This window comes from Brienomyrus brachyistius, chromosome 19, assembly GCF_023856365.1.
Source record: "Brienomyrus brachyistius isolate T26 chromosome 19, BBRACH_0.4, whole genome shotgun sequence".
Taxonomy (NCBI): domain Eukaryota; kingdom Metazoa; phylum Chordata; class Actinopteri; order Osteoglossiformes; family Mormyridae; genus Brienomyrus; species Brienomyrus brachyistius.
The window spans coordinates 5,823,556-5,844,285 of record NC_064551.1 but is presented as its reverse complement, the minus strand read 5'-3'; the positions used below and the strand labels follow the sequence as shown (position 1 = coordinate 5,844,285).

The 20,730-nt window shown below is 44.9% G+C and overlaps 1 protein-coding gene across 4 annotated transcripts; it reads right to left on the bottom strand.

The window, feature by feature from the left end:
• Window positions 1-246: 246 nt before the first annotated feature.
• LOC125715070 (E3 ubiquitin-protein ligase TRIM9) lies at window positions 247-20,171 on the bottom strand. 4 transcript variants are annotated; one of them, XR_007383930.1, is made up of 12 exons: window positions 19,341-20,171; window positions 14,763-14,858; window positions 13,539-13,661; window positions 10,297-10,407; window positions 9,168-9,321; window positions 8,299-8,367; window positions 7,927-8,087; window positions 6,877-7,015; window positions 4,626-4,929; window positions 3,671-3,833; window positions 1,877-2,290; window positions 247-1,762 (listed from the first exon to the last, which is right to left on the bottom strand). XR_007383930.1 is itself a non-coding variant. In XM_048986300.1 (11 exons), exons 1-11 carry the CDS (start codon window positions 20,100-20,102, stop codon window positions 2,240-2,242), a joined length of 2,133 nt encoding a protein of 710 aa, XP_048842257.1. In that variant the 5' UTR covers window positions 20,103-20,171; the 3' UTR covers window positions 247-2,239. The 4 variants fall into 4 exon arrangements, 3 of the variants coding, with proteins under 3 accessions (XP_048842257.1, XP_048842258.1, XP_048842259.1); XM_048986300.1 differs by having other exon boundaries at window positions 247-2,290; XM_048986302.1 differs by lacking the exons at window positions 247-1,762; window positions 1,877-2,290 and adding an exon at window positions 4,047-4,135 and having other exon boundaries at window positions 3,721-3,833.
• Between the last annotated feature and the right edge of the window lie 559 nt (window positions 20,172-20,730).

Genomic DNA, 20,730 nt, shown 5'->3' with positions numbered 1-20,730 from the left:
ATGAGGGGGGGTTGATGGCGATGGGTTTTACTACAGCAGAGGGGATCGGGGTTCGGTGTGGGGATGTTTCAGCTACTTCAGACCCCCGCCAGTCTGTATATCAGTGCGCCGGTTAGTTGTCCAGACGCACCTTTATAAACACTGCAGTGAGTCAGTTGGCTCTCGAGCTCCAGCCAAGCTGGCTGGCGTCCAGATGAAATTTCTGTTACACTTGTGATGTTCTGCAACTGGCCACATCCACATCTTTTTTATTTAATCAGTCTCCAGAAAAAAAGAGTCTATTCTACCCTATTTAACACTGGAATTTTGGCACGATTTTAAAAGAAGGCTATACATTTGGAGGTGTGTGTGTTTTCTTCTGAAGTTAAAAACGTCCATGACTTGAAGTCAACCAACCTTAAAAGTGCTGGATCTTATGCGGAAAGACTTCTGATGTCTCGGATTACAAATGCACAACACTGTTCCTACCCTTTTCAAACGGGTGCTGGAATATCCTGAAGTAAAAAACACTCCAGATTTTGCCAGTAGTTTCACTGTAGGCCTCCAACAAAAATATTTTCATCTCTAATTAAAGAATCAAGTTTTATGTCAGGGTTTATGCGCACTTAATCAAAACACCTTTCTAACATCTACATAATATAGAACATGCTGAGTGGCTCCTCCCCTTTGCTATTTTATTGACAGTTTAGGAGTTTTTCCTTACGTATTTGAACATTTCCGACTCATCAGTTTGACATTCGTTTTCCTGTGTAAAATGTTGCTTTCATTCATTAGGATTTTCCTCTATGAGTGCACGGCATCATGAAGTGAAAATTACACATAGACGCACTAGAGGAGATGGTAAGACCATCAAGGCTTTGACCACAGAGTATAATATGAGCTTTTTTTTTACAAAAAGGTTCAGAATATACCAATGGGAAAAGTCCTACAGTACCGATATCAAAGCCTGCGAGGTACATTGCCGTTTTTGGTCCGAAACTCACGTGGTCTGTCGCACCAAATGTTCTTAAGTCACACACATAGAGGGGCATTTTGTGTGGTATTTACAGAAAGTTCATAAATGGACGAGTTCATATAAAGCTCATGCTTAGGACACTACAGCGTTCACTCATTTTCATGTCCATATATACAGCTGCGTAACATGCACGTACAGCTTCAAAGAATGTAATAGCTAGTAACTGTTTATGGATACCTATTTTTGGATAAAATGCTGGATAACAAAATATCTCATTGGACACACTTCAGTTTATGACTAATATATATGGGATTAAAAAAAAAAAGAAAACATAACCAGAAGAATCCAATTGAAATTACAAACGAGGGAATTCTCAAAAAAAAAATATTCACAAAGCATCACAGTGTCGGAAGTATTCGTCGGATTTCTGTTCTTGCCCGGATGCTGCGAAGGAGCGGCCATTCAAAACCGTTCATGCAAATACCCATCTGCAGGCAGGCAGCCTCTCTGGAGGGCACGGAATCCCTGGGGACCTTTGCTCGCAATGACATTCAGTAATAGCAGTTGTGTTCATGGCTTAGAAGGACGATCGGAGTCACACGTTCCACTTGGAAGCGTAAGAACTCAGTCGGGCATAATATTCAAATTGTACTTGAGGAGAGCTATTCACACTGGCGAACATCAAGTATAGGTTATTATAGCAGCTTGGGGAGGCTGGCAGGAATGGGATGTTATCTCCCAGAGATACATCGTATCAGGATTTTGGTCATTTAACATCGGCATGGATACTTGATGCGTCTGCCCACTCTGTGTGAGAATCATGAGAAACATTGAGAATTCTAACCTGGGTTAGTGCCTCTCTGACCTCTGTGACAAAATCTCAGCTATATAAACTATACAAAGCAAACTGTATTTACTAACCTGAGATAAGTTGTAGTAGCCTACAAGGCCACTATTGGGCACTTATCTGTGGTTGGTGTAATTTTATGATGATTGACTTTGTCTGTCAGGTATTTTCCTAAAAACACTCTTGACAATTTCATTGAAAAAGGTGCTGTACAAAATAAAATAAAAAAATCCTCGACTGTGATGTAATTTTGTTGTCTGACTACTCAGGACTACAAAAATAATAATAGGGTTATTATAATCCAACGTACTCGGTATGTTATTCTGAAATGTTTAAGGTTGTCTTTGTCGGTGGATGTTGGTTAGGATACTGGTTGCCGTAAGGGAGACTTGCCATGGTGATGCTGACTTGCCAATGTCCCAGAATTCTTGCAGAGTCTACTGCTGCAAAATATTCTTTGGCACCTCCAGGCCCGTTAGCAGAGTGACCTGCCATGGGGAAACAAGGCACAAAATAATGACTCGCCATGCAAAAGTGGGCCTTGACTAAAATTCTTTGATCAGAGCCTAAACACTGCAGCCCACTGAAAAACAACATACGGCAAGATGCCATTCATGCGAAACAGAATTAGTAATGCGGAAGACTTTTATTTTGACACCCTGTTCTGGACGTCCCGAGTGCACTAGGTCAAAGATACTGTGCATGAGCGCAGAGTTGTTATCAAGACCGTGGATGAGATTTTGATTCCTAAGTGCCTGTGCTTGATAACAAATGTAGGTATGTTATTTAAAAAAATAACTGTTGCATTATTTATATGACACTGTTTTAAGTAAATTATTCAACTACATTTCTGAATTTTATTTAACACAGAAAAAAACAGATCCATCAAGTTAATGGCAGAAAAATAGAAGCTCCGTTACATTATATGGGGCTGGAGAAACTGTCCTCAAGTAAATTCAATATATAGTTTTAAGTGAAAAACAAATTAGAATAATGAGAAAATAGTGATGACTTTCAGAGAGCATCGATTTTACTCTAAATGTAGTTCAGCCCTGCTTTGCAAAAAGTACCGACCGTGTTAGTCAGCTTGGATAAAAATCAATGGCCAATGTGAAATTCTAGCTCTTCTCTGGAGTACTGTTGCGATGGACATCCTGCCTGCTAACAATTTTTCATTCTACGTTAACTGAATCTTACAATTAAGGTAGAATAAGTTTGCTAACGCTAATAATATAAAAATAAATGAAGGATATGGTAGAGCAGCGGGTACCACTGTCAAAGGTCATGGGTTCGAGGCTAGAATGTGCATTCGCAATATACACATATAGCACCTTTATAAAGTAATATTTTATTATTAAACAATGTGCTTCAACAAGTTAAAAGGATGTCCATCCATCCATCCATTTTCGAAACCGCTGGGTCGCAGGGGGTCCGGAGCCTATCCCGGAAGCTATGGGCACGAGGCAGGGAACAACCCAGGATGGGGGGCCAGCCCATCGCAGGGCACACTCACACACACCATTCACACACACATGCACACCTATGGGCAATTTAGCAACTCCAATTAACCTCAGCATGTCTTTGGACTGTGGGGGGAAACCGGAGTACCCGGAGGAAAGCCCACGACGGTCCCAGAGGTGTGAAGCAACAGTGCTAACCACTGCACCACCATGCCGCCCCTAAAAGGATGTTACGGTAATAATATTATTGTGCTGATATTGACAGAGCCTTTGTTAAAATGTAAAACATGGAAATTAACATTACACTAAGAACGCCCTCTGCCAGCTTTGAGAGGACCTCCATGTAATGTTGACTAAAGTTCTGGGAACATTCCATGTTGGTTGGTGCTGGACTTGCGATGGACGAACCTGGACATTCCTGTTAAGGCTGAGCGCAGGCATGAAGACGCCGTCCAGGTTTTCGAAGGCAACCGGCCCGTGCTGCTCCTTGTTGATGAAGAATGTGAGGTTGCGCTTGTTGAGGTCCAGCAGGATGCCCACGGTGGAGCCCTTGGTGATACCTCCTTCTGCCCTATGAAGCACAAGACACGGGACCTTCGAAAGGGCCAAACTCACACGACACAACTCGGGTAGCCTTTAAACGGATCCAGCACTAAAGAAATGCTAGAATATACGCATAGAAAAAACCCTGACTTTTGTATAGTTACTGTTAGATCATTTCCAGTTTGACATCATCGCGGTCAACCCAAGTTTCAGGTCTGTCTTGTACTGTCTTGGCTCTTACTGAACTGCTGATTTGCCTGTCATTGCAGTGCTGTTCATCCTATCCTGTCCCATTTCCTGCAACTGTGGCACAGGAATTTCACTGTGATCCTCAAAAGAAATAACAATAAAAACTCTAAATTAAAACCGTTAATTATACCTGTCCTGGGTAGGTAGTACGCAAGGATTCTGCATTAGAAAAGCATGACCACACTCTTGAGATAGGATCACATGACTGACTATGCATACATATGTAATCTGAGTAGAGGCCAGACAGCAGGTACCTCCAGTTTATTAGGCACTGATTCGGTTCTTGCTGTGGCACCATTCAGTAAGACAAGATACTGTAAAACATACTTTACTGAACGCAGGGGGAAATTCTCTGATGTACTTATTTTACTGTGTTTTCTACATCTGTTTGCCATCCATATGAAGCAGTCGCTCAATTCAATCTTCGTTTAACAGAAAACAAATCTATAGTGGGCAATGTATTCTGCAGTAAATAAAGCAAAACGTACGTAAATATAAAATAGCCCTTTGTACTACATGCAGTCATGGCTCCCACAGGTTAAGGGAATCTCATCAGCAGGGGCAATCATACCTGCTGGTGTGTGAGTTGTTGTGCATGAACCAGCTGCGGTTGTTGTCCACATACATGGCCCACGCCTTGTCATCTTTACCCAGCATCATATCCTTCATGGTGTTGATTCGGGCCACCCCGAAAGCCGGGTCCGGGTGGTTGTCGTAGCGATCTACTGTCAGCTCCCAGTAATGCACACCCTTGGAGAAGGCGGCGGTGCCCAGCACCACACGGTCGTCGTAGCTACTGCAGCTCACAGTCTGGTTCTCATTGGACAGCATTATGTCCTTGTGGGCGGTGCTGGGGTCAAAGGTGAACCAGGCCACTGTGCGGAGTAGAAGGAGAGAGAGTCAGCTATCCCTTAGCTGACGGGCTGCTGGTCCATTTACTCTGAGTGACGACGGGTAGCAGAGTACAGAAAGAGTTGAGCTGGTTCAGATCCCAGAAGCTTCACTGTTTCAACGAAGGTACATAAGCTGTAGAGCCTCCATAACTATGCCTGTGGAACCGACACAGGTAAATCACTTTGGGGACACTTGTAATTGCGACCATGCATTTTCCATTATTGCGGATCTGGTGTCGGGGATGTTACTGTGAGGCTGGAGAACGTTACCAGCTTTTTACGGAAACCAATCCACCTAAAAGGCGTCTTTGGAATGAAACCAACACCCAGACGGGTCGAGAACATGCAAACCCTGCATCCGCAGAGCTGGAGGCTGGTTTCGAACCCACGGCCCTGGAGGGATGAGGTCAGAGTGCAGCCCACTGAGTCAATACAGCTCCTCGGTGCGATTACAGTTCATTTAAATTATTTTGGGGGGAGGGGCCAGCAAAGCTAAATCTTTGGCTGATGTCCCATAATGCCCCAGTTTTTCTTAGGCAAGCAGCGACATATCTAATCTCCAGGAGCAAGCGGGAAGACCACATTAAATACTGCAGTGACTCTGGCTGATTACACTGCTCAACATACATTTTGTCACAAAACAACTAAGTGCTGTCTTTTATGTACTTTTTATGCCGATTTTATACTGTAAATGCACTCAGAATTTTGCTATTAACCATAATCTTTGAGTGATGTGACATTTAGGCTATATTGATAGTATACAATTATATATAGTCATATACAGTTTTGAGGGATGTCACTTTTAGGCTATACTGCTGCTACACAACACATTTTAAAAGATGTATGGGTACATTAAAAGTTTAATTTAAGAAAATGATTTTATTTCTATTTGTGAACATAGTTTAGGCTTTACAGAAGGGCACAGAGTAAGTTCACAGGCTGAAACATGGGGGGACACGCTGAGACCCAGCTCCCTCTCTCAGAAGCCCAGCCCCCCCCTCCCCCCCCCCCAGCTGGTGATCAGGTCTCAGGGGTTTGCTGGGCCCTGAGGAGGGACATTCCTGAGCCCAAGTACAGCATAAAATCACACACGTCTACCTTTAGGACGAGTCACTTCCTCCAAACACATATAACGTAAATATACCTATAGTGTGGAGTTCTACTGTACGCCACCCAAAGTCCTTGCATTATAGGGAAATTCTGATTTGATATTTGAATTCAGCCGAAAAATGCTGTAATATCCACCTATTTTAATTAATGTGGCAAAAAAAATGATAATAATCTGATGACCAGGGTCACTGAAGGCGACTTGCCTTCTGTCCGCACGACGCAGCCATAACGAGCGGTTTCTCCAGACGGCTTTAATTAAAGAGCTCTGGGAGGCGTGTTTGGCTCGAGCCGCTACCTGGCCTGGACCTTTAGGCTTCCCAGCACGAATCCACCTTTCTGCCCACTCTGGCGGACCAGGGACACGAAAACATAGACGTGTTCCGCTCCATCCAGAAGCTCCACCCTGTGACTCCCTCGGCCCCCGCTGCACACGCTCACACCCCCTTGATGGACATGGCACGCTCTTCTTCCAATCAGTAAGCTGGAAGTGCGCCTCCCACAGCCTGGCACAGGTATCTGCCACCAGGGGTTTAGGGGCCAGGAGGCACTTTCTGCTGCCAAATTTATATCAGGACTCTCTGCTGCCTACGCCTTTCAAAATACCTGCGTGAGAGCATGCTGAATATCCCCCCCCCATTCTGACTGCCCAGGCTTCAGGGACGCAATCTTTGTCAGTGAAAAGGCAAGTGAGCTTCTGCTCTGAAAATGGGTCACGTAGCCCTGGGTATTCATAACTATTTAACTATTTATTTGAACCCCTCCCTCCCTTCCTTCCACCACCACCAGCCCCCCCCAGTTTCCTCCTTTCATCGGCCTCACCATCAGACGTCTGCAGGACGACGGTTTTGCTGTAGGGCCCCACGCCCATGGCGTTGTAGGCCTTAACGCGCGCGTTGTATGAGCTGTTGAAGTGCAGTCCGTCCACTGTGCACACGGTCTCCTTCCCCACGTACACCTCCTGGAAGACATACACAGCTGCTACGCCTGGCTCACGACAACGCTGCTGTGGCCCCCAACTGTCCTGTGTGAAGAGCCTCTGGAAATACTGAGCTGTATAAAGCGCACTGCACTTCTCACTGGAAAAATATAATCTGCTAATCAACAAGAATAATCAGAAATGTATACAGTATTGTGCAAAAGCTTTAGGCAAAGAAAATGTTTAAAGCTGTTCGTATGGGTAGTAAGTCCATATTTGTAGGGAAAAAATAAATTAATTTAACATCGTGACGTAAGAATGATACAATAAAATTAACAAGAGTTTCTTCAGTTCTCCAAAAGGTTACTGATACCTTGTTGGACGGCTGTAGAACATCGCTTCAGTTCCCAAACACCCCAGGTGTTCCAAGGATTTGTTACATTTCACATCCGGCTCACTTTAAATTAATTGATTAGTTGATTAAATAACTCAAAGAGGTATTGATTAGCAAAACAGGTTATGCTGGTGGATGAGTCAACTAATACATGGTGGCATTAGACGGTCGCTGCAATTACTGGGTGACTTTAGGAGAAGTTTTGAAATGACTAAGCTGACACACTTTAACAGACATGAAATCATAGTTTTACACCAACAGGAACATCATTTAAATGTCATTTTCTGTAACTGCCTATGACTTTTGCACAGTACTATATGTACACATAACGAGTGAAACTAAACTGCAAAACTGAGGGGTTTATAATTCTTTATACTATTTGCCCTGCAGGTCTACCCATAATCCACAGCTCAATATTCACTGGGAATATCTCTATGATGTCATTTTCTCAGGGGTCGCAATGTGACTCCATCTTAACTCTGCAACAAACTGCTGCCTCCAGCTCCACAGACCCCGCCCATTCACCAACGCCCCCCCCCCCCCCCCAGGGGGTCCGTACCCTGTACTGGCCGCCATCGCCATCATCCAGCTCCAGCACGTATCCGTCCACGATCCCGCCGGGCGGCACTGGCACCCGCCAGGCCAAGGTGGCGCTGTTGTTTAGCGTACAGCACTGCTCTAGCTGCAGCAGAGGGGCTGGGGGCACTTTGGAGGTCTCAGCTGGAACAGAGCAGGCAGGGCGGGACGAGTTAGGACCCACGGTTTTCACTGGCCGGGGGGGGAGGGGTGTGGGAAATGATATGTGTGGCATGAAGTGGTGTCATGCATAGCAGAAGAGAGAGAGCGAGTGAATGTGTACGCCAACACCCCCCACCCCCACCCCCCTCCGGAGCCGAGGGGGTTACAGTAAAGGGCAGCAGCCATTAAATACCTCCAGGGATTCCCGCCTCTTTCTGTCCACCTGCATGCATGTGTGTCAATAACGGAGATTCCCGAAAACCTGCAACACGATATGTGATCAAAGCGTTTCCCCGGCGACCCCGGAACAGCGAATCCACACAGCCTGCCTGGCCGAGAATCGGCGGAGTGCACAGTTCCTGTTCATGTCGCATCATTTAAGACTTTCAGCTCTTTACTGTAAAATCAATGCTTTTATTTAGAAATAAGCATGGCGTGGTCTGTTTTGCAAAATCACATTTTCTTTTGCACATCTGCAAATATCAGTTTTTTGTCTGAAGCACATTTTACTCGTCTAATGTGTTGTTGACATAAGCTGGCATTCAGGATTACACACTTAACATCCTTTAGTTTCTGATCTACGTTCACTGAGAATGTCTTTGAAGCCTCAGAAATTAGATCAAGCCATTGCAGAAAAGGATCCTGGCCACAGAGCCTTGAGGGGGTGAGGGGCTGTTCTGGAACTCGGCATAATTGAATGTGCTTCCATCAATTACGTGTTTAGTGACGGAATAATCCTGGGCTGTTTCACAGAGCGATTTAATTTAACACAGATTGGGTCCAACTGATAATTACCCCACTAGAGAACAGACAGCCAATTTAGCTACTGTTACCCTGCTAGCTCAGAGCCAAATGCATTGCAAATAAACTGTAAATGAATTTTACAGTGATAGCAATGAGCCGATGGAAAATGATAAATGCATAATGAAAAAAACGGTCTAATCGGCACTCGACAAATTGACACATCCTACAGATGGTCAGGGCATGAAGAGGGAAAAGAGACAGCCGTAAGGAACGCTGCTGCGAGCTTCGGGTTTAGGCCAGCCTGGATCTGAGGCCTACCTTTGCCCTGGACTAGGTCTAGCTGGAGGATAGCCTGCAGGAGCGGGTCGGTGTTCAGCGTCAGGTCAAACTCGGGGCCCACCTTGGGCTCCAGGGCTCCCTTCACCCACTGGTCTTGGGACGACAGGACTCGCCTGATCAGGGCATCTGAGATCTGAGGGCGGAGCAGGAGGACGAGTCGATCACCGCTGATGGATCAGACAGCAGCTGACGATCGTGCTCTCCAAAGACGGAGACGGTAACCCGCAGAAAGGTGGCTGGATTGTTCCGCTATATTTACACATTCTTAGGGCAAATCCTGCGTTCATAAAACTACAAGTTCTGCTTGGACATCAGAAGAAGGAGACAGTGTCTTACAAAAAAGATGCAAAGAAGTGAAATGCTTCTTTCTATACGTTTGTCTTAAACGCAAAAGTTTTATTCCGCTGGGAGCCTTTTAAAGGGGTCAAGCTACCAAAAAAATATTCAAAGATGCTGGATGAATATTTAGCTTCTACTGAGAGTATATAAATGTATATTAAAGCCAACGCAAAATACACCATTCAGCCTCTAGGAACTATATAAGTGTGTGGTAATCGGGCTGTAATGTATCCATAGCTGTATTGTAAAGCACTGCACGTTATGATCAGTGTAAACAAACAAGCAGTATGCTACGCGTTATCCATATTCCAACTACCCATGCAGTACATCAGTGCTCGCATTCCGGTGGATGGTGATCGACAGGCTGACCTTTCAAACATTACATCGAGTGCGACAAGTCAACTTCACGTATTGTAAAATAATCTTCATAGCTCCCCAGATCATTTTATTCGTAAAATAAATTATATGTGTGGCATGAAACCACGGTTAAAATGGTTGTAGACCGCTGCAGTGCAGGGTCGCACCCCGGATTGAATGCCAGGCATACACCAATTTACAAATCGGTTTGGAAACCCACATTAAATGGGAAGAACCTTCACACTCCGTATAGAGGCCGGCTTCAAACTCCCCAATCGCGGAGGCATGAGACGACAGTGCTACTCACTAAGCCACCTACCGAACATGCAACTCATGGCACAAGACATGGGACAAACATTGACAGTCAGACACAGTATTACCCAGTCTTAAGCCCCACCCCCTCAGACGGTACCTGCAGGAAACCGCTGGGGTCGTTCTCCTTGATGACTTCTAAGCAGTACTCCATCATTCCCGTGGTCTGACGCAGCTTCATGGTGCAGTGTGTGATCTGGTCCCGCACCACCTGTCCTCCACGAACATGACACAACTGGGTTCAAACCCATGCTCACAGCATCCATCGCCAATGACAAACGGAAATACATTTCGTAATACTTGTGTCTTGTGTGGAAGGTTCTGCAGTGACATAACTACAGGTCATAATCCATGTATCATGTATGAGAACGCAGTACACGCATATTTAAATCCACCCACCCTTCCATTCATTTGTCCATATTATATAGCTAATACCCTGAATAGTCTCAGCAGCTAAGCATGGCTGTGCTTGATTAGTACTTGGAAGGAAAGCAGCCTGAGAATATCAGGTGCTGTAAGCTTTGTCGCTGTGTGACTCTGCGGGTTACAGAAGGTCGCTGGTTCAAATCCCGTTAAAGGCCATTAAGTAGGCCTTTAAACTGGCTTCTCTGACCTCAGAACTCGCTCTCACGTGTATAGGTGTCTGTGCGTCTCATGGAGAGCTGGACTGGATAAGCAAAAACTGGCCAATTTACCCTCAAGGATAAATAAAGCATCACTATTCTATTCATAAGTCTGCCGTGCTGCTTATATACAGTCATGGTGGGCCTGGAGTCGATCCCAGAAAAATTAGGGCACAAAGCAGGGGAACACCCAGGACAGGATGCCGTCGCAGTTTTAAATATGTCTGTTAAACTGAATCATGCAGTTTTTCCAGCAGAATGTACACAGCGCAATGTTCCTAGCTTCTATTAACTGTGTACAACTGTGATTGCTCTTGAAACAGATGTTCATAAGTCTATTGACATTTCAGTATCACAGAGTGGCTGCATTCTGCTGAAAGGCAGCCAGTGGCAAAAGCTTTTGTGCCGTTTTACTGCCTCAAAAGGGAAGAACTGGAACAGGAGCCATTTGAGACCCAACACCACAGATCATTGAGCAACTGAAAACTGATGTCATCTCATGTTGGGGTCTCTTTTTATTTATTTATTTTGACTTAATAATAGGTAGCAATTTCTGAATTTGGCAGCCTGGAAATTCGCTAAATAATGACTCAGCTGTCACAACCGTGTCAGAAAAGGCACTTGACAAACACGGCTATTATATATAAACCTGTCAGTTTAACAGCTTGTCCAATCAGAGATTACCATGGAAAGGTTAGGGGGGAAAAAACCTGGAAAAGGCAACAGCTGATATGCTATGGACAAAGGAACTGGGACACCTGGCCATTACACCTACAGGAACTTGTATCACGTCCCATTCTACATCCATAGGCATCAGTATGGAGCTGGTCCCCCCTTTGCAGCTATAACAGCTGCCACTCTTCTGGGAAGGTTTTCTACAAGATTTTGGGAGTGTTTGTTTGCCCATGCATCCAGAAGGGCATTTGTGAGGTCAGGCACTGATGTTGGATGTGGCCTGGCTCGCAATCTTCAATTTAGTTCATCCCTAAGGTGTTTGATGGGGTCGAGGACAGGACTCTGTGTTCTTCCACCCCAAACTCACCCAGCCATGTCTTTATGGACCTTGCTTTGTGCACTGGGGCACAGTCATGCTGGAACAGAAAAGGGCCTTCAATCCCCAAACTGTTCCCACAAAATTCAAAGCATAGATTTGTCCAAAATGTCTTGGTACGCTGCAGCATTAAGAGTGCCCTTCAGTGGAACTAAGGGGTCACGCCCAATCCCTGAGAAACAACAGGTAGCTTTCTCCTGGTATCATCAAACCTAGACCTATTCATCAGACTACCAGACAGAGATTCGTCACTCCACAGAACATGTTTCCACTGCTCCAGTGCCCAGTGGCAGCATGGTTTACACTGCTCCATCCGACGCTTGGCATTGCCCCTGGTGATGTGAGGCTTGCATGCAGCTACTCAGCCATGCACAGTATCGGTGCACAATATTTTTGTGCTGGGTTCAATTCCAGAGGAAGTTTGGAACTCTGCAGTTATTGAATCAACAGAGTGTTGGTGACTTTTACATGCTATGCACCTCAGTCCTCAGTGACTCTGAGCTATTGCTTTACGTCGTCTGCCACTTTGTGGCTGAGTTTCTGTCGTTCCTAAACCATATCCAGCATTTTGCAATAATACCACTTACAGGTGACCTTGATACATCTGACAGGGAGGAAATTTCATGAAATTCACTGACCTCTTCAGAACGACCCACTCTCTCAGAAATGTTTGTACGGTAAATCTTACTGCATGCCTAGGTGCTTGATTTTAAACACCTGTGGCAGTGGGTCTGAATTGAAACACCTGAATTCAATAATTGAGAAGTGTGTCTGAATACTGTTGTCTATATATACTGTACCTTTAGTATGGAGGAGTACATCAGTCGGTGCTGTTCATTGATAAGGAGCATGACACAGTTAATGTAATGATAATATCTGTGTCTGTAGATTTGCAGCACTCGGTAGGTCTTCATGTGACCTACTGCCATGACCTTCCCAGTCATTGGCCTGTAACAGCTCAGCTCTTAACCAATTACAGCTGATTAAGCCGCTCGCTAATTAAATTTGCAAATTTAAACAAGAAGCTACCGTTTTTTTATTTGGGTTATAGCAGATTTTTGGATTTGCAAAGGCATTCAGATCATATACATTTACAAAAATGTAGGCTTACATGTGTCCTTATGGATAAGAAATGTTACATTTGTGTCAAAGAAATTACCTTTCATAAAAGCTGTAATAAAACTGCACAAGAGTCTGCTAGACTTCAGTAAGAATCAAACAGAATAACAGTTTCTTTTTCCTGCCTGAATCCATCAAATTAAAAACTCACTATAACAAGCAAATTCATCGAACTGGTAATCAGGGCTAACTAGCGAGTTGCAAAGAGAATCTTCCACATAATCTAGACTCTTGCTACAGCTCGAAGATGCAGAGTAAATACAGGATTCTTGGGAGAGGATCCTCAGATGTCTGAGTTTAAGAGTTCAAAGATTCTGTCTTAAAAAACGACCTGCTTTCTTCCTGGTTACAATGACCAATAACTTGTGATTGGTTGGCTTTGGGGTGAGCCAGGCTCTTCATTGGCTGGACTAGGCCTGTGTAGCCGGGCCTGAAACCATGTGAAAGGAAGTGCTGAGGATGTTTAGATCGATCCGGAAACATCAAGCTTTGGTGGAAACGAGCCAGAGGAAATGGCGTACCCCCCTCCCCCCGAAAAGCAGCACCCACCTTTAGCTTGTACTCGCGCTCCTTGGTCACCTTGGTGAGGAGCTTAGCTTTCTGCCGACTGAGTGCATCAATGAGGGCGTCACACTGGGCCACCAGGCAGGCCTCAAACTCCACCCCGTTCTCCTGCAGAGCGTAACAAGGAGAGGCATCACCCGCTTGAGGGGAAAGAAGCCCAGATGGGGCCAAGGGGACAAGGACTTACGTTAATATACGTTGGCATTAATGCGATAACGCACGTTATCCAATAGCCGCAAAGTCATCGTTGGCACTGTAAAATCAATAATTGATTTGAATGACGTTCCTGAGCACAGAATTTTAATCAGGAAGTCCTTGACCAGTACAGGAACCAGAACCCAAAAACACAATGTCTGCATCAGCATCGTTAGGACAGGATACCGCAGACACCCAATCTGTCAGAGTCTGTACCCAAGGTCAGGTTTTTATTGCTTGTTTTTCCAGCCAAAGCTTCGTTATGCGGCTTCGGTGCCACTAATAAATTCTTTTCTGCCCTCTGGGCGAGCAAATAATGTTTTACAAGCTATGGTCTAAAAATAAAAGCCCTCCCATAATCCTTTGGAGTTCAAAGTGGAGTAAAATAAGACACGGGAAAATGGCACAATGTGCTCCGTTATTATGGCTCTGCCTAGAAAGCTAGAGCTAACGGGGTCCCCAGCTCTCCTTCTCAGAGACCAGAGAAAAACGCCTCCTTCTCCACTTTTAACATGAACACTTCAAGCTCGTCCCTCATTTACATTACAGACGGCACCTTCTCTTGTTTCGCTTATGAAGGTTAAACGTTAGACTTCTAATGGGAATGCAGATGTTAGTTTTATAACATGTCTGTTTGAAACACAGACTGTTTTTGTTTAGTTTTTGTTTCCTGATCCAAATAGAGAAACAAACATTAAATAACTAAATAGGATCATTTTTAAATCACAAAGATACCCATCCATCCATCCCTTGATCCATCATCCATCCATCCATCCAACCATCCATATTCTAGCTGCTTATACAGTTTAGAGTGATGAGATACGAAAATGACCAAAAAAAAAATACACTTGACTAAGAGCTCATTGAGCTTCATTTCATTCTGAATCTGAGTCAGGTCGTGACTAATTCGCTCCCCAATGTACAGCACACATGGTCCCGGCTCTTCAGCCTCTTAATCACCCTTCCAGCTATTTCCAAAGCGCCCAGCATCTCTCCGGCCGTCGGGAGCTTTACCTGTATCTGCTGCAGCATCATCTTCAGCTGGACCAAGAACTCCTTGGCGTCCTTGGCTTTGTCTGACACGCCGTTTAAGGCCTGGGAGAGCTGGCACTGCAAATGGGAGACAATGAGGAGCGCGGTGGTTCCACCGTTTTGTTTATACGCGACGCGACGCCCGAGGTGTGAAATCTGTTTCTCTCGCCACATTTAAAAATAAATCCTCATTTCTGACTTCTTCCCTGGCATACTGTGTTACGCCGTTAAACGCTGGCATGAAAATATACTTCATAAATTATATTTTGCACCTTATAAAAATCCCTTGCTGTACATATGTACAAGAATGACAGAAATGTCGCCTGCACATGCAATTGGAGTCCCACTAGAAAAAAAAAAATAATTATGTTTAGTAGTCAAGCTGCGGATTTAATCACAATTAAATTCGCATCATTCCGAGATTTGCATGTGTGTGTCTTTCGTGTTCCAGCCCCTTGTAGGACCTTTACCCATGAGTGATGATTAATTACCAGAAACACAGACCCTGCTGTGACTGATCTGGCTCCCTTCCACGGCTCACGTCCCCACCTGCTCTGCATCCTCCGGGCCCCCTCCCCAAGTCTCAGCATGACCCGGGAAGGCCCCTAAATCAAACCAAACTCGCACGGTTCCCTAATAGACCATCTGGATTGTCGAGATGGCTACGTGGCCAACAGGCGAGTGAGTGATTTATCGGCCAAACCAGCCTTGGCTCTAGGAACAGTCCCTGGAAGCCGTCTACCCCCTTCCTGCGGTTTGCCCCCCTGAAGAAGACAGCCTGAACAGAGGGAGGATTTCCTTTGGGGGGGGGGGAGCGGGGAAGGGGGGTGGGCAAGCTCAATCCTAAGTGTCGCCAGACAGCAGGCAATAAATTATACGTTTTTATATATTTCTCCTTATCTGCTAATCTACTAATTTCAATTTACACCATTTCATTAATTTGTTCAATTAGTAGTATGATTGTTCATTTCGCTGCGCGCTTAGCATGCTAATCGGGGCTTTGATCGCCCCAATTCGCCGACGCCTCCATTGTCTTTGTTAAGCAAACGTTCCATTCGGCCGGATGATCAAAGCCCGGCCTGATCTGAAAGACGGGTAACAAGAAGGACAACTGCAAAAACAGACCCAACAGGACAATGAGACAATGCACTAATTTAAAAGTGGAGCAGAACTAATGAGCGTATAGTGTGTTCTGATGTATAACAGAAATATTTGGCTTTATAAGGCACCAATATCGGTTCAGCAGTGACAAAAAAACATGCATAAAAATGTGAAGTCAGTTAGACAAAGTATCGACTGCAGTTTGGCTACGTCCAGTCTTCTGTTATATGATACGGGAAGCGGTCAAATAAATAGGCAGGATATCTGCGTGTTGCCTGTCCATCCACTGAGCGAACCAATGTGTTATTAAATGCAACTAAACACCCCCAGTATAATCAGATAATCGGCGATGCATTCAATGCTATAACCATAAAATAATGTCAGGGACGGTGACCTTGATTCCGGGAATGTGCATCGGGGGGGGGGGGGGGGGGGGTCACGGACTTGCTCGCATTAGCATCCGCCACCCCTATGCGGCCATGCGTGGCTGCATCAGCACCTCCCCCCCCTCGCCAGCCTCTTCCCACTGTGATCTACGGTTCCTCGCAGTAATGGAACCCACTCACCGGCACTGTTTACGCCACGCAAGAAAGGCAGTGGGGGGATCACGGAGGAGGCGAATGTGGCAGAGCTTAGTGATTTAGCGCGTCAAGGCTGTATTTAAAAAAGGGTCTTTTTTTATTTTACACGGGTTTCAATAAGATCCTTAAAGATCCATGAAATATTGATAGGATTCACCTTATTAAAAATGCATGAATATGCTGATAATTTCATATAATGGGGACTTTTAGGTATCTATTAGCTGTAAGAAAGAGCTCTTTATGTAAGGGGTAGCTGCAAGTGGGCACACATTTATGAAAGGTGCCAGATATATATATATATAAAAAAAAAAACAGGCAAGACTGTATGAATCACACTTCGCCTGCAGGATATTTTCAACATTTTTTTTTTGTTTTTAGTTTTGTATATTTTTATTTTAAAAGATACGAGGTACACAGTGTACAGCAGCAGGCCTAACACTAGTCCTGGTCCTAGAATTATTTATGTGGCAAATTAATGGAATATTCACATGGTTTTAAAGTAATGGCACTGCATTTCCATGGCAACGCGGCTAGGTGCACAGTGCATTTCAAACTCTTATCCACGCAGAGACAGGATGTAGCCTTCAGAACACCCACCCAACACCTACTGGGGAAACGGCGATGAGGCTGCACCACCAGCGTGAGCTGCCTCACCCCCAGAAGGTTCACACCTGAACGGCCTTTGCTAGAAGCTTCTGACCCCAAAGCACCCGTGCCGCGGGTCGGCGGAGCAGCAGAAGGGCATGTCAGACACATTAACCCCTCCTTTATCTCCTGCTGTGTCTGGAGACACGTGCTTGAAGGGAGATATAGGCCATAGCAACCAGTCTGCAACTAACGAGCGGCGCACTAACCAATCTAACCTGCTCTCCACCGACGCTCTGCCAAGATCTAAATCCGCCGTATATCCGGAAATCTGGATCCCCCGCAAGGCCCACTCATTCCCTAACCACCTTCAATTCATTTGCACACTCGCTAATCCTGCATGATACACGATGATTCATTCTAAAATTACAGCACCGGCTCCAACTGTCATAGAAGAGGCGGACTGGGGAAAATAAATTTCATGTTAAATATTTACAGTGCAGCAACGCCTTCTGACAAAGCAGAAACACAAAATAGCTAAATAAGAAATTCAACTTTGTTCCTGAATAATTTATTTAAAACTGATGAAAATATAAGATAAATTACAGGAAAGGGGATTTGTAACTCTGTTGAATTTGTGATCTTTCTGAAAGCTTTAGACAGATGCTTGTATCACCGCCTTCACACTCATCACTCGACAGGACATTCGCCGGAAATGACACTGTTCGACTTTCCTCTACATTCCCTGAACATTTTTTTCATGCTATTAATACACATTAACCTACTGTATGCACGTTCGCCCTACCACCAAATAAGAGATATTTGAAATATGCCAGTTGTTTTATTTGACTGGTATTGGTATTTACATCTAACTTTGATTTTGGTATATACATATCATTTGACCTATAATCATACATTTCCTTAATCTTTATATGTATACAAAGACTGTAAGTCGGATACAAATATAAAGTTCATGTTTAGCGTGTAACCCGCCTGTAACAAAACATTTCTGCTTTTGCACACACTGGCAGACACCTCCTGCCCCCCCCACCCCGCCAACGTTACTCCAATGTAAGCAATCTGATCACATAGGAAACCACTGGCCCCCGCCACCACTGGCCCCCGCACGCCGGGGAGCCTTCACTTCTGATTAAGCCGGAGCAAAGATTATTATCAGTGCAGGCTGCCCTATTATCGCCCCCACCCCCCCCCCACCAGGATCTCCCCCCCACGGCGGGGATGGTCATACGTCACCCTTCATCAGCGGAGATCGGCACTAACTGGGCAGCAACATTGCCGCACAGCTCAGTGTAACTTGCACCTTTTGTTTTTAGACAATTCATTAAAAAAAAAAGTACACCTGCAGGTATTTTATAAACTATATATTTAAATATTCTAATTATATCTTGATTATGACATTATTTTAGGCCTACATTGTGCATTGCAAGATATAGTTCCCATTATGCATTCTCAGAAAAAAAAGGTAAAAATTTGTACCTTTGCTTGTCACTGGGGCTGTACCCTCAAGGGTCTGCCAATTGTAGCCTCAGCTGTAGGAAATTGTATTTTTTTAAGGTACAGAAATGGACCACTGATGGTACATTAATGCTGTTTGTACCTTTGGGATGTTCCTCTGAGTCATTTCTGTGCCTTAAGAGGGTACAGCCCCAGTGACAAGCAAAGGTACAAATTTTAACCGTTTTTCTGAGAGCGTCTTACTTTGTACACCGCAAGATTTCTGTAAATTTGTGATACATATACTCACATGGCCGATACTCTATACCACTCCTCTCATCGAGCCCGACACTCTGTCAATATAGGTGCCCTTTCATTAAACACGGAGCCAAATGAACGCGACGTTGGGGCTCATCGATCCTGCTCCACTTACGCTGATGTATTACTGGAGCGATCTTTTGATTCTCTTCTGGTTGCCCATAATCAGCCATAATTGTTCCACTGTCCTGTCTCTTATTTGAGGTTAATGGTACGTTTCTGCTACCGCCGAACGAAATGAAATAGTCGACGATGAATTCAAGTGGGACGATTTGCAATAACTACATAAAGAGAAGCAACTATAAAGCAAGACGCTGAAGATAACATCTAATCTACTATACGATTATTTTCAGTTTGACTATGATTTTGTGCTTTAGATATTTTGGCTGTATTTGTGCTCAGCGGGAAAGCTGCCGATGACTTGACTTTGGGGTTTGGGTTTGCTTTTAACTTGGGGTTAATAAATGATTGTAAAACAACATTGCAAATTACCACCTACGCACACACTCCTTGCCATTACCTTGTGCTGCTTCCACGTGCCACCCAAAGGCTTGACCTCGTGCGCGGCGTGCTTGCCCTCTTCCAGACACTGGTAACACACTGGCGTCTTGCAGCTGACACAGTACATGCTGTAATTCTCCAGATCGTGCTCCGCGCACGTCGCCAGTTTGCGAGCCGCGGTCGGCTGCTGCTGGCTAGCGCCGGGCACTTGAGTCGGCGGCAGCAGGCGATGCTTGGCCAGCGGTCCGCGGGAAGGGTGACATCGCTGCTGACATGGCGTGCAGTAAAACACGTCGCACTGCTCGCACATTACAGTAGCCTCGACTGGGTTTCGGTCGCACAGCTGGCATTTCACGGCTATCGATCGGCTCTGCTGGTACCGGGCTACGATCGCTTCCAGTAGCCGGTTCCGTGGGAAGCCCCTCAGCCCCCGTTCATCCAAAGAGACGCTTCGGTGACAAAGGGGGCATGTGATGGAGCAGTGCCGGTGAACTAGCGCCGGGGGAAACACCCTCACGCCGTTCGGAGACTTCAGGCATGGGGTATATGATCCGTAGCCACTGTCCGTTTCGCTATACATGCTCATCTTGTCCATATCCAGATAATCGTAATCGGAGGTGCCTGACGCACCGCTATGCGGAGGTGTTTCGCCTTCTGGGGTCTGAACGATGATATTTCGGGCGCAAGCCAAGCAAACATTATGTGAACACGGCAGAATAATCGGATCCTTGAAGAAAGAACCGCAAACGGGGCATTTTAATTCTTCGTCCATCGCGTCCATGAAACGCCAACACACACAAGACAGGAGCGGCGGTCAATGAAAGCAGAACAGCACTATCTGATACGGACAGCTCCCTTCACCCACTCTACGCAAGCGCATCGTGAAGTGGGATTGTGGGAATTGTAGTCTATACATTTTACGTCGTCAGAACGTTGATAGAGTTAGTTCGTTTGCTTCCGAACCCAAAAAATTGAGAACTACATTTCCCTTTATCTCCGAGGAACGTAGCAAAACCCACGTAAATGAGATTCTCACTGCTTAAATGACCGTGGGCTGAAAGGATTGGTTTTCGTGAGCAGATATCTAACGCAGATAGATTGTTAAACGCGGGTAGATTGGTGAATCATAAGGCGTCAGTTTAAATGTCTTTAATGCAAATTATTAGAGATTGGGCTTGTTAAATTACTAAGGGGCAAATGTATATTTATTGTAGAATATGCAACTTTTTAAATATCCTGAAATATATGAAATGTACAATACTAGAGGAGAAGAGATTTGTATTCCCAATTATATTTTTTAAATAAGGGTCACTCACGCGTACGTTTTCCATTTTTGCATGCTGGAGTGAAATGTAAATTTTACACATAATACTGAAAAGTTAACGTTTTTCTTTCTCTTTTTCTCTGAA